Here is a 13,617-nt window from a genome sequence, read left to right as displayed (position 1 = left end):
CACTCAGATCAAAAGCACATTATTTTACACAGATATTATTTCTTTTAACATTACAGGCCAAAAAAATTTACACCATTCCAACATTCTGATCAAGAATCTCCAAAACAAACCCCTTTCTATTCTCTAATTGCAAAAGCAAATAAAACACCTAAATAAAACCATCATATGGATCAAATATTTCTATACTTCCTCAATGAAGTCTGTTAAATTAAAGTGACATTATTTTTATTTAAATCTGAATATTCAAATTATGAATCTACCCCTTAAAATCTAAGTTTTTATGTTGCAGTGCTGCATCACAACTATGTCAACATAAGCAGACTAATATAGATGGTGCAGAAAATGCTCTAATTTTAAATAGCTTCCTATGCCCAATTAGCTTACATTCAGCCTTTTCCCACACTTCATTCTTGATAAAGAACATGATAATGACACTCTTAAAAACACAGGGAAGTGACTAGAAAAGTCAGATCTTTGTGTATGTCAGTAGTGATTTATTACAACAAGGTCAGGAGTCACAATGACTAGCCAAAGGAGTGTGATTTTGAGTAACATGCTGATCTCAAGACATTCACTTAAGGGTCGTTTTACATGATAACTAAGAAAATACACTAGAAAAGGCCTCATATTTTCATTGCAGGAGGCATTTGTAATCAGCACATGTTAAACAAAAACAACTCCATAGATGAGAGAAGTGTAACTCAAACTAGACAGACGTTTTTCACCTCTTACAATTATTTAGAATTGGAAGAAAAATTACAAGTCAATATAAAAAGACTGTTGATGAGAAGGGCTGGAAAGAGAAATAATTTACACGTTGGTCTTCAGGGAGCAGTCACCAGCAGAGCTGTACTGGGCAGGTATGACATGGCAGTGTAACTCTGTACAGAGCAGAATGTGCATGTGAAGCACACGTCTAACAGAGCAATTATAATGTTGTGACCTTGCTACTGAGTTTTCCCAAGTAGAACAGCCTTTATCATGACACTGCAGTTCACTGGCAAAAACTAGAGCAATTTGATTCTTGTGCTAAATTTAGAGAGGAACAAACTGCTTAGTGCAGAAGTGGAGGAAGCACTTGGTCTGAGAAATGGGAATTGGCTGTAATGGGTGCAGAGCAACTGTCTTACAGTCTTCCTGTTCTGTTTCTAGAGCATTAGGGTTAGTGAAGTCCTAGTCCTCAACCAGGTGCTTCTGGAATAGCAATAACAACTGCAATAATGCTAGAAGTGAGTTTGTATTTGGATTATTGTACTTTAGTAACAGATTAAAAAAAAAAAATTAACTCGCATGCACCATGAAAATAATTAGAACAGTTAAAAAGGAAGCAGAAAAATCCAAGCATGAATGCATTCAAAAGCCTCACGTCCTGGGCTTCTTGCTTTCAGAAAGTCATGTTAACTAGGTTCAATCCCACTCATTGCTCCAGTCCACATCCTGAAAACAGGCCACTAGATAAAATTTACTACAATCTGTGAGCACTGGAGCCAGATGTACAGTTGCTGGCCTATGGAAACAGAGGTAACACCTCTCTGCTGCCAGGGGGATTTGTCACAGAGGGAAGATGGGAGAACAGTTATTTTGCTCGGTCTTCTGATTCTCACTTTTAAGCCCAGATCCACCACAATATCTATGTCCAGATCTGGATAGTATTTCACAATGCTAAAGCATACTCCTAACTCTTCTGAAATCTAGGGAAGTTCCCCTGTTTAGTTTCATTTATCACTGTCCCTTTGTGGGCTGTGCAGTTCAGGATGGTGTTGGCCAGGCATTGATACCTCACAGCCAGGGCAGAACAATTTGGTGGGGAAAAAAAAAAGAAAGGGGCTTTCACTTTGCAGGGGTCTTGACAGTTTTTCGTTGAGGGTTTTATTTCAGCATGGATCTTGAAAAAAAAAAAATTGCTTTCAGATCTTTGTATTGGAATTATATACTTTGAAACAGTAAAATTATTCCAAGAAGTTTTAACAAATAAACTGAAATAAGTAAAACTTCAGAATTTGTATTTAATGCTGAGTAAAACTGAAATTAGGCTTGTGTATAGTTGGTATCCACACACCTTAAGTTTTCCATTTCATTGTATTTTGGAACAAATTTCTTCTGCTGACAAATGCAGAAAGAATGTGATACAATAGCAGTAAAATCTGGAGACCAAACAAGGGGGTCCTGGTGGCTATTTTAAGGATGGCCAGTTTATATACAAGACTGAATAGAACACAGAAAAGAAAACACAGCCTAAAAGAAAGTTAAAAGTAACAAAATAACAAAACTCCTGTGGCTAAGTCCTGTGCATACCATGACCTTACCTTACAAACATTCATTTTAGACCTGAGGAATAGGTGAAGCAGGAGGCAAAAATCACATAATGATTTTTTTTTTTAGTTTTAGACAGAACTAATTCTGGCTCAAAAGGTTTTGCAAAGAATTCATTACAATAAATGTCAGACCTGTATTTAAAACTTTGCCCTTAAGTTCAAGAATAAAATTGTCTACTTCTCCATTTGACTTTGGATTGCAAGACAGCTGCAGACAAAAAAATGGAAATTACTTTCTGCCTGAAGCTGTCTCAATGGTGTGCAGAGTGCCTGATGTGAAAGATGGTTTCCTCAAGCCTGCTAGCTGAGCTGAGGACTTCATGTACCACAGACCTAAGATCAGCACCTTCCTTGGTAGGAACTCAGGCATAACCACTGTATAGCTCTGCTGAAATCAGTAGAGCTACTGTGCCAAAGAAGCACAAGGTTCTGCATAGATAAAAACAAGGCAAATAGTCAAAACATCCTGATAAGCACTCAGGGAAGCCCACTTATTTCAAGGAAGCAATAGTCTGTCCAATATTACATATCTACTTCAGAAGCATCAATATTTTCAATTTGTCTCCACTGATACAAAGCCTGTGGTAACACAGAGGCTCACTTAGGTGTTCAAAGACTGCCACTTTTATTTCAAGAGCATATTCAAACACTTTTCCACAAGCAAAAGTTAAAAAGAAAATCCTACTACAGATCTTTCAGAACAGAAATTAGGACCCTCGTGAATTTCCTTCATCTATAGCCATTTTGTAAGTCACTTGAGATACAGAGATTTACAAGTATTTTTGCAGCAGTATCCATACACCTGTTGGGTTAAACAACTGAGTTTTGGCTTTCTAATGCTAATTTCTGCTGGAGTCCTCCTTCTCAGCACTACCAGGGACACTGTTAGTTTTCCATGGTTAATGTAATGCACAGCAGAATTTTAAAGAATTTTCTACAGCAAGAAGAATGAAAACGAAAAAAAAAAAAAAAAGCCACCAAAAAAACCCCACAATGGATGACAGCTACTAGAAATCACTCATAGTAATTTAAAGTTCCTGTTCTGATGGAGACACTTTGTATCCTTAAAAAAAGGTTCCTTCTAATCAAGTGGTAATATTACAAGGCCTAGAGAAAGCCAAGCATTTCATTGGCAGCAGGGAAGGGAAGCATAGGGAAGGCTCTAGAGAGGGAGCCTGCTCTGAACAGCACTGAAAAGAAAGAGCAGCATTATCGTGGCTCTTCTCTGCTCCTCGCAAGGCTTGTAAGCGACTGCAGTCTTGTCGCCACCAGGATGTTTCTGTACAAGCACCAGTGTGTGCACACCAGTAAATACTAGTCCTTTTCACTTCTATTTGCCTCATCAAAAATAGATACCTCAGATGTGAATTTCTGCTCTGTGCCTCCTCGTCCAGCCCTTAAAGGGACACTGGCACGCCCGCAGAACTGAACTATGGCACCAGAGCTGCCACGGAAGGTATTTGCTCTGGAAGGTATTTGAAGGAGTTGAGCCACAGTCAGGCTTTTCCAAAAACTGCCTAACAGAAACCCATAGCTTCAAGTAGGGGCTGGATTTGCTGCCTGACAGGCTGCTGGAGCCTTGGCTTTTCAGAGAGGTCTAGGGTACAGAGACAGGAGTGCCAAGGGGAAGCTGGCAGATGCCAAGTCCTCTACGTTTTCATTCACTGATTCAGAAGCTCTGCATCCCTTCTGGCTTTTGCTCTCCACCACCATTACAGTCAGTTTTCCATCTTCCAAACACCATTGCAAATGTCATGCATTAGACTGAAGCACAATTTAGATTAACTCAGCGTAGAAATACAAATATTTAGTCAGGGTCACCCCCAAAACAGGCGTTTACACTAGGCTGTCATTCTCTGCTTTCACAGTCCTTTCACAGTGAGCTTGTGGGTGCTTGGCTCACCCTGCACATACCAAATCTCAGATTTTTTCCAGAACTTCTGCTGGACAAGAGGATGTAGCTACCATGCTTTTCTCACTGCCCTGCCACACTCTTCAGGCAACAGCTTGAATGTAAGAAAACACACAGGTCTTCTCATACTCCAGCCCACCCCATTAGTGCTGGAAGGACAGGTTGATGGATTTTTGATTTTTAAGCTCAACTCACTATCTTTACAGTTTTGCCAAAGTCAACAGAGCTAATTGCAATATTACAAATGAATGAAGCTTAAATGAGGGCATGAGTGGGAAGTACCACTAAGAAATCCAAGCCAGAATTTCTTAGGCCCATCTGATCCTGACAAAGAATTGAAATTTCACCCAGTTGACAGCACACTAAGCACCAACTTAACAGTGACCTACTGTGTTTGTGAGGGCAAGACATTTACCTCTGTAACCCTTTCTTCCCCTGGTATCTATCTTCTGCATTCAGATAAGAAAAAACCTGGGTTAGGATCCCTCTCCCATGATGTGCACTTTGGGCAACCTATGGAGCCCAGTTGTACAATCAGAGGTAATTATGGGAGTCAGACCATCAGCAAAGTGATGCTTTTTAACCAGGGTAACTGACCACTGAAAGCCTGAGGAGAATGCATTCATTTTACACAATTCTTGCAACAGGACATTATTCTGATTCAAATCAGGCATTATGAATTTGATCCAGGAAATAACAAATGAAATTCCATAATTCTTACTATGCAGGAGGCCAAAGTAGGTGGCTTTCATATTTTAAGAGACAAAAGGATTATCAGTCTCAGCTGGTGTTTCCATATTCTCCTAATAGATTGCCCAAAACATCACTCAGGTTCTTTTCTAGCCACTGCATTAAAAAGTGAGTCACGTAATTAAACTTTAATGCCAACATCTGTTTCAGCTAACATGACAGAAGAGCAGTTGACCCATAGAGGACTATTCTGCTTCTGATTTCACTCAAACCAGAACTGAGCATTTACTCAGCCTCAACAAAACTGGAAATAGGACAACAGCAACATCACAGCCACTTTCCCCAAAATAAAGATCTTTCAGAAACACTTTTAATTCATTTACTGATAAAATCCTGCCTTAACCAAACTGGATGGCACATAAGAATCAGTGATGGAGAACACTAAGGAGTCTGTTTCTTCTGTGCAAAGAGAATGCTCCCTTAGGCTGCAGCCTTGGAACAGGACAAGGGCAACAAAATACACTGGGAAAGGAGTAACTTGTTTTCATGGCTAATTAGCCAAAGGCCTGGTATCACCACCCAGCAACATGTGACATTAGACCACCCTTAGCCATCCTCACTTTTACAATCAGCTACAATGTGTGCTCGGGATAACAATAGGATGGTAAATGCCTATTGTGCTTCCCCCATCTCACATACACTCACTCCTACTGAATAAACAAGGGGGAAAAAAAAACCAGCAGATCCTGTACACTGTATAGCAATCATTAAAATAATGAATAAGTAATTTATTATTCCGCTGTTGTGCTGATTAATTACAATGAGCACAACCCACCAGCCTTGCACTGCTAAAAATACAGCAGGCTTCACTGGCTCAAGTCCATGTCTATCCTAGCAAATCTGGTAGCAACCCTGAAAGAATCAAAACCCAAACGTCTGTCATGCATATAGCTTGCCTGTGGTACAGATGAGAACAAACAGAAAAATCACACCAGATCAGACTTGTTAAAACACCCTTAACTGCTTGTGCACTAACTTTGTGGCAAACATCATTGCCATTCTAAAAGTAATGTTCAAGGTCTAGATGCTACTGAAGAGCAATACATCAACTATAATGGGCTGTTAACTACTTAGATATCCCGGAGTTCCATTACTGTTCAAAGCATCAGATGGCTGCCATGCAAAAATGTTTGAATATTATGTTAATAAAAGAAAATCCACAAAAATAAGCTATATCCAAACTAATCACAGAATTAGCATAAAAAATACAAGTATCTATACTTTAGGAAAAGCCTCAAAACCTAAAATAACAAAAAATCCCACCAGTTGGCCAACTGCTGCTTCTGAAATCCTGAGGGTCTCTCTCCACCATAGCAGTTCTCTAATCTTGGATGTCTTTGTCCATATGTAAACTACATAATAGCTTGCAAAAAGCACTTGACCATACACAAGATCTTGCAGGAACAGAGTTTTGTTCCTTTCCCTGACAGGACAAAAAGAAAAAGAACAGCTTTACATGGGCATAAAAACCACACCAAAAAGAAAAAGTTGTGAGCAGTACCTCCCAATCCTACCACTGCACAAAAAATGCCAACTGGCTTTTTTTTTTTTTAATTAAAAAGTAAACCTATTTTTTCTATCTCAGAAATTTAATTCAGTCCTGCTGTTGTAATTTTGATAAACCAGTGGTCTCTGGATGAAAGCAGACAGGCCAAGACTTGCAAGAAACTAGGCAAAGAAAAGAGATGGTGAAGGAAAAGTGGAAATACGTGGACAGTTGGAAAAACAGAATCATTTCTTAGCTTGTAATGAAAAACTACAGGAGACTAAATTCCCCCATTTACCTCTCATGCAAGGGGAAATAACTGCACCGTGGTAATAACATCTATTTTAGGACAATTTGCTGTCTCACCAGATTGATTTTTTTTTTGTAGGCTTGCCATTATTTTGCATTAAAGTCATAGCTTGTGTCCCACAATTGATGGTGTTTACAAAGAGAGAAGCTTCCCAGTAAGAAGGTCACTGAACTACAATAACCCTCAGCTTTTAGCAAGCTCCTGACAGGACCACATCACCTCCTGATCGAGGCAGGAGCTGCTAAATGCCTTCCATCTCCTCCTTTTGCATTTTGCCCCCTCCTTTTTTGAAATGAGAATCAAAAAGCAAAAATAGATAGAAGAGTGCAATCTGTACAGATATAACACAACCATATACATTCCCACCTTGTAAGTATATGCTGCATAACCAGTTGATAATTTCTGAGAGATTGACACCACCTATTATTTCAGGAGAATGGCCTTTACATTACATACCATCATTAAATCCCCAGCTGAAAAAACAAAACTAAAAACTGGCATCCAATACACAGCATCCAAAAATTCCTAGGTGTGGATGCAACAGGACTGTAGCAACTACCCTCGCCCTGTGATGTTAAGGGAGGCCAACAGTGAGTGTGACTAATCTGTCACACTGTTACAGATGGAAGTCTCAGGGGGACAGAAGTTCTTCAGCCTGCGTGGGATCACACAGCTCTGCACAGGATGCTCTGCATGGGGGCCCGTGGCCGGCATCAGCACCAGCAGGGAATCGGGGGCAGTCAGGGCTGCCAGGGAGTTGTAGTGAATGTACAGTGCCCAGCTACAGCCCTGAGCTCTGCACACCAGAGGATAGCTCAGGATGCACCCAGTCCTGCAGCCTGAAATGGCAGGATGATGGATGGTGCTGCGTTCAGTGTCGCTTTGCCACGCTCGCAACAGAGATTACTTCTTGCTTAAGTGAAAGAAAAGAAAAGCTGTACAATTCTGATCTTTTCTTTCTGGAGAAAGAGCTCATTTAACTTTTTTTTTTTTTCTTTGTAAAAACAAAACATACAAACCCCCTACCAAAGCCAATCAAGAACAAAAAAACCCCAGCACCCCACAGTACAACTCCAGGCACACATGGCAGGAAAGCACTGAGCTGCGAGGAACCACAGCCACATCCACAGATACAAGTTCAGACCTGACCTACTAGATAGAAATGAAACTTTCCTGTTTGAGAAGATCAAGAGTAACTATCTCTTGAAAAGTTAGCAGTCTGACTTTTCATTGCCATGAAAAAGGGAAATATGCTGTGAACATATTGCAGTTTGCCCAGGGAGAATTTTTCCTTACTTTTCATTTTATGCTAGTAGAACCCTGTGGGGAAAAATAAAAAGTACCAATAAAAATCTGCATTGTCCTTTTCCAACTTAATGAAATATGGGATTGCACCACAGGAAGGTCCAATCCTCCCAGTTGTCAGAACAACAGGCAGTTTGCCTCCCTGCTTTTGCCTCACAGTTCTAAAGTGGCAATGTAAGCTTCTGAAAATCATCTCTGGAAGTAAGGCCAGCAGTCTCCTCCTGATCTCTCTCTTTACACACATAGCACTCTACCCAGCAATTTGCTCCTCTCCCTCGGACTGAGATGTCATTGATGATCCTTTTCTGACTACATACTGGTTGCAACAGAGACCATGTTGACTACGTGCAAGTTCAACAGAAGTTTGTAGCAAGCAAGACATTCCAGCTCCACATCACAGATGCATATTCAGTATATATCAGACAACAGAACTCTGTTGGGTGTCACAAGAAAATCCTTTCAAGGACAAACAAAACTAACTCTTGTTAATTCAGAATTTCATAGTCACAAATACCATTACTGTACAGACTAGACTTCTTTTCCCTCCCATATCCTTACCCTTCTGCTCCGTTTCTCCACTCTAGCCTCTTGTATAAAAAGTTCATCACCTTTGAGAATTAGGTCTCTGAAACACAAGACATACCTGATTTGTTTGTTTGTTTCATAAAGTAGCTGATACAATGCAGCTTCGTTGCTGGTAAGGACATTTCAGCTGTACCCCAGTATAAAAAATAAATTTTAAAGAGAAATGCATAAAAACCCTCCAGAATGGCAATTCCCAAATCCAACTCATATGAAGAAGACGACGATGGCTAAGATATTCATGTTCACTCACATGTGACCCTCCACGGGAGTGGATCAATCCTTGTTTGTAGCTACAAAGAATGCTATTGGGTCTAGTAGACTTGAAAAAGACAGCCACACTTGGTTCTTTAGCACCACCACATTGCCAATCATTAATAATGTGCTTGCATCCAAAACTGTACCCAACTGAGGGACTGCAGAACCACACATTCTGGAAGTAAGTATTTCCAAAAGAAATACTGCTGTATTCAAACAGCACAGCTCCCTCAGACATCTGTTGCATCTACTTCATGATGTTCACTGTACAGAAAGTCCCCTTTTCCTGAAAAAAAAAAAACATATTGTCACCTGGTCCGAAACAAAACTAACCTTGGACAGGGGGGAAACAAGAGCAAAGCAAGATGTTTTCTTCTCCTTTGCTAAAAAGCCTTTGACCAGGCAGTCGAGGCACCGTGGTGGCTGGCTGGGGCTGGCAGCTGCTGCCACCGGGTGGCTCAGCGAGGAGGGACAGGCAGTGCTAAGGGGGGCACCCAGCTCCCCTGAGCACCCCCTGCACACCCAGGCAGCAGCCAAGGGGGGCTGCCCCCGTTTCTGAAGGGGGCTCAGTGGCTGCATCAGGCAGGAATCACTCCCTCTGCTGCCCGTGCTAACCTCTCTGTAACAGGTGGCGTTGCCCTGAGAAAGCTGGGGAAAGGGATTTTTACAAAAAAGTAAATAAATACAGCACAGAAGATGTCGATCTATGTGAAAAGGGAAGGCTGAACTGCACCCTCTCAGAGAGGCTGGAGGCTACTTAAAATTCTGCAGAAGAGGCATTCTAGTCAAAGCTGAAGCTATAAATTAACCAAGTCCTGGTGCATACTTGATGCTTGTTATAATTAGCATCACTAGGGAAAAAAAAAGAAGAAATAAATGAGGGATAGCTTGAACTAGATCAAGTTAGAGAGAATAACAGAGCAGGGTCTGTAACCTAATAATTTAAATGACAGGACAACAAATCACTCACCTAGGGAAAACTGTTCCAAGCTCATTGTTTATCCCCTATGAGATGGATTTCAACATCTTAAGAAATGGCTCAGAACTGCAAATGGGAAAGGCAGGTATATACAACGGTATCATTCTCTTGAACTTGAATCTGCCAAAATTCTTGCCCTGACTCTCAGGGAGTCTCACACTAAAGTGGTTTCATTTGCATTTTCAGTCCCCTTGGATTTCCTCACTTGACCAAGGTGAAAAAGATTACAGATCCCATTTGCATCACATTTCCTCTTTATATTTTTTTTTTTTCCATTTTGATCTCATCTTAACTCAACAAATAAATCAGACTGTAATTTCTGAAGTGGTAGAAGTGTTGAAATAAGACACAACAGTCTGACCAGTTTGGGAGTTGTAAAGAAATCTGCCTCCTTGTGGTGCCACGTTATCAAAGGTTGATCATTGGCTTATTCCAGATAAGCAGTTCAGTTCACAGCTTTGGAACATGGAGATGTTTAGCTATTTATTAGTAAATCACTGAAGAACATACAGTACACTCCATGTCAACCTTCAAAAATTAGTAAAAGAATCTGCAGTGAGGGTATGGATCACCAGATGGTGAGTTTAAGCCTACCAGCAGTGAACATCATGGGTTTTAATTCCTGTTTTCAAGTTCACAGTCCCTACATGGACCACAGGCTTAACTAACAGGTTTAGTTCACTGATACATGGGCTAGTGGTCAGACTAGAGAGGTTTTAAAACCTGACATTTTAGTGGTAGAAAGAGGCAGATGGAGGCCTCCTTGCATAGCTGCCTCCATCCTTCTCACAGAAAGGAAACCAGAGCTCCAAACTCAGCAAGGACACGGTTTGAGACGCACATTACACAGTGCCACGGGACTCTATAACCAGTAACACTGGATCTGCTGCAAACAACTGGTGGAGCAGATGTAGAGGAAATGAGGTAATAGCCTCACCACAGACTTAATAGCTGAGACCCAGTTCTTAAGTCCATTTGTGGATTCTTCAGACACTGGCATTATATGATCAGTGTTGGAAACATTCATACCAGGAATTCAGGCTCATGTGCCAATCACACTACATTATCTCACTGAGGAAAGGTAATTTTAAATAAAACCAGTTTAAAAGGTCACAAGCATTGTTTCCATATGTAGTAAAAACAATGTAATTTTTCACATTCCATTCCTTTTGTACCTTAAAAATTCCTGACCATATTCCAAAAATATTTTGACTCATCCAGAAGTTTTCAAGCTAGTCAACCGTAATAAAATCTACATGAATTCTAAAGATCTGAAGTTTCCACTCCAGAACATAATGGAGTAATATTACATCAAATTATAAACTTACAGCCCTGCCCTCACCTCTCCTGCTTTAACGCTAAACTACAATTTTTCACTGGAGTTCAGCTAGCATAAAATCAACATAAAGTTGGAATAATAAGGTTTCCCTGGATTTTTTCCAAATCTTAATGCAGAACAGGCCAAATACCACTTTCAGATTAAATAATAAAACTACCAGCAAAACCTCCAGGAGGAGTGGGGGAGATTGACAGAAAACTGTCAAGAGGAGCTAATCTAAAATCTGAGCCTGCAAATATCCTCAAAGGTCATCTAGTCTATCTTTCTGCCATAAGATGAACTACATTGCATCAGTTTAGACAGTTACTTGTCTAACTTGTTTTTAAAGGCCCACAATGATGAATCTCCACACTCCCCAGAAAACACAATCCAGTGTTTTAGTATTCATTTTAAGATTCCTCTTCCCAACATGTACTGAAATCTTTCTTCCTGCAATTTGAAGAATTCACTGCTTGTCCTATCTATCATGGCCAGCAAAAAAAAAAATAATTATTTTTGTTCTTACTGCATATACCTTTAATTTTTTTGAAGACTTGGATTCAATCTTTCTTCTCTGTAGTAACCAACTGAAATTTTTTACTTCAGAGATGATTACTTTAGACCTTCGATCCCTCTTTGTTTTCTTCTTGATCCTGTCCTCCACCTTTCCAGGTCTCTGTGGAACTGTATATGGTCTGCACTCAAATGCTCAACATAACGATTACATAGATCACAAGGACTGTGGGGATTCTCTTTTCTGAACTAACAGATCAAACACCATTTTAGAGTTCTCCAAGTAACTCACCAAATACTTCATTGTCCTCTGAAGACTGCTGTGTTAGTCTGGCTGCTTTTGGACTTTCTTTAGCTGCTTCCTCCACCTTGGTTTCAGCATTCTGTAAAACAAACATTTCTTCAGATTAGGTCTTCTTTTACAGTTATCAATCATAAACATTCTTCAAGCGTTACTTGCTGAACAAATATGCAATCATTAACATGGAGGGTTTTGTTATCTTTACTAGATGTTGTATGTGGGCTTGCAAAATACTGAGGGGAAAATACCCTCAGAAAAGCACAAGGTTTTTAAATTGTTTTTAGTTTTTAGTCTGTTTTAATCTGCTTACAGTACATACCATGTGGGCTAGAGTAGCTAGCTAAAGAAGAGTGAGATCTTAGAAACCATGACAGACTTGGAAGTTTCCACTTTTACTCTTCATATTTCATTTTCTTTCCATTGGCATTTTCCACTGTTGACTTAGTGAATAAAGAGATCAGAAGATAGTGCACAAATATTTCTCCTTGCAGAGCAAAGGTAAGTGAGAGCGAGCACTTAGAAGCAGCCATCTTCAAGTCCTTAACCAACTCATGTACTTAACTGTTTAAAGGACAAGTACTTATCTATTTCTGAAACATATCTGTCAATTAGCTCCCTGGTGCTAGATTGGGCCCAGAGATAAATCAACAGCTTCAGCACTTAAATTGTCAGAAGTCAAATCATTTCATTCCCTAGCTAGAAAGGACTGAAGAAAGCATAACCTGTGAAACATGGAGTTTTAAATATTTATATGTCTCCTAAAGAAAACAAATAAATCATGTTTTCAAAATGTTTTACTCTGGTACTCAAGAGAAATGCATATGCAAGCTTGCAGCAAAGTTGACAGTAAACTGCATATGCAGTCAACTGGCAAATGATGGATATGAAGTGACTGATGCAATATTAAACATTACCAGAAAGAGCTGACTACGAATTGAGGAAGGAAAAAAAAAGAGAGAAATGAAGTATGACTATGCTTTTCAAGGGACAGATATTGCTCTATTCCAGTACATGCTTATTCAGAAGACCGTGGGATGTTTTGGAGAAATTACCTCTGTACAATTTATAAATTTTGACTTACATTTTGAAAATGCTGCTATACAATCTGTCCATGAAAATTACTGGTTCTGTGCTCAGAAACACGGCACACTTCCAGACTCTGAGTGGTCTCTTATTTTCCCTTGTTAATAACCACACAGATGATGGAAGATGACAGGTAGATTAAGTGTGAAAACCTCCCTTTAGACAGAAGTATAAACTTAGGGCACGTAAACTCAAGAGACTTTGAAACAAGAAAGCAAGCTTTGTCAGGAAAAAAAAAAGAAATGAAGAAATAGGATAAGAAAAGAATTAGAAAAAGCAGAGAGAACAGGAAAGAAAGGAGGAACTGTGCTTGAGAGGAAGAAACACCTGCAGAAGAGAAAGGATTTTGTATTCCCTCCAGGCACCAACACGAGCATCCTATGCAGAAAACCCATCAGCTATGTATCCCTCAAAGCTGAGGAGATGTCAGTTTTAGCAGATGCTCCCCTCAGTTTGGGTTAACTAGTGCCCTGCAGAAGATGGAGGCACCCAGCCAGAAACCAGC

The 13,617-nt window shown here is 40.0% G+C and overlaps 1 protein-coding gene across 1 annotated transcript in view; it reads right to left on the bottom strand.

Annotated features, from left to right (window-relative positions):
* Positions 1-13,617, bottom strand: part of MBP (myelin basic protein) — an 88,703-nt gene that overhangs the window by 47,450 nt on the left and 27,636 nt on the right. Inside the window, exon 2 of the mRNA XM_008935003.1 lies at positions 12,021-12,111. Coding sequence (XP_008933251.1) covers positions 12,021-12,111 — 91 coding nt within the window. The remainder of the gene's footprint in view (positions 1-12,020; positions 12,112-13,617) is intronic.

The sequence above is a fragment of the Merops nubicus genome, unplaced genomic scaffold (assembly GCF_000691845.1).
Source record: "Merops nubicus isolate BGI_N331 unplaced genomic scaffold, ASM69184v1 scaffold21172, whole genome shotgun sequence".
NCBI classification, from domain to species: domain Eukaryota; kingdom Metazoa; phylum Chordata; class Aves; order Coraciiformes; family Meropidae; genus Merops; species Merops nubicus.
This window is presented reverse-complemented; position numbering and strand designations above follow the sequence as displayed.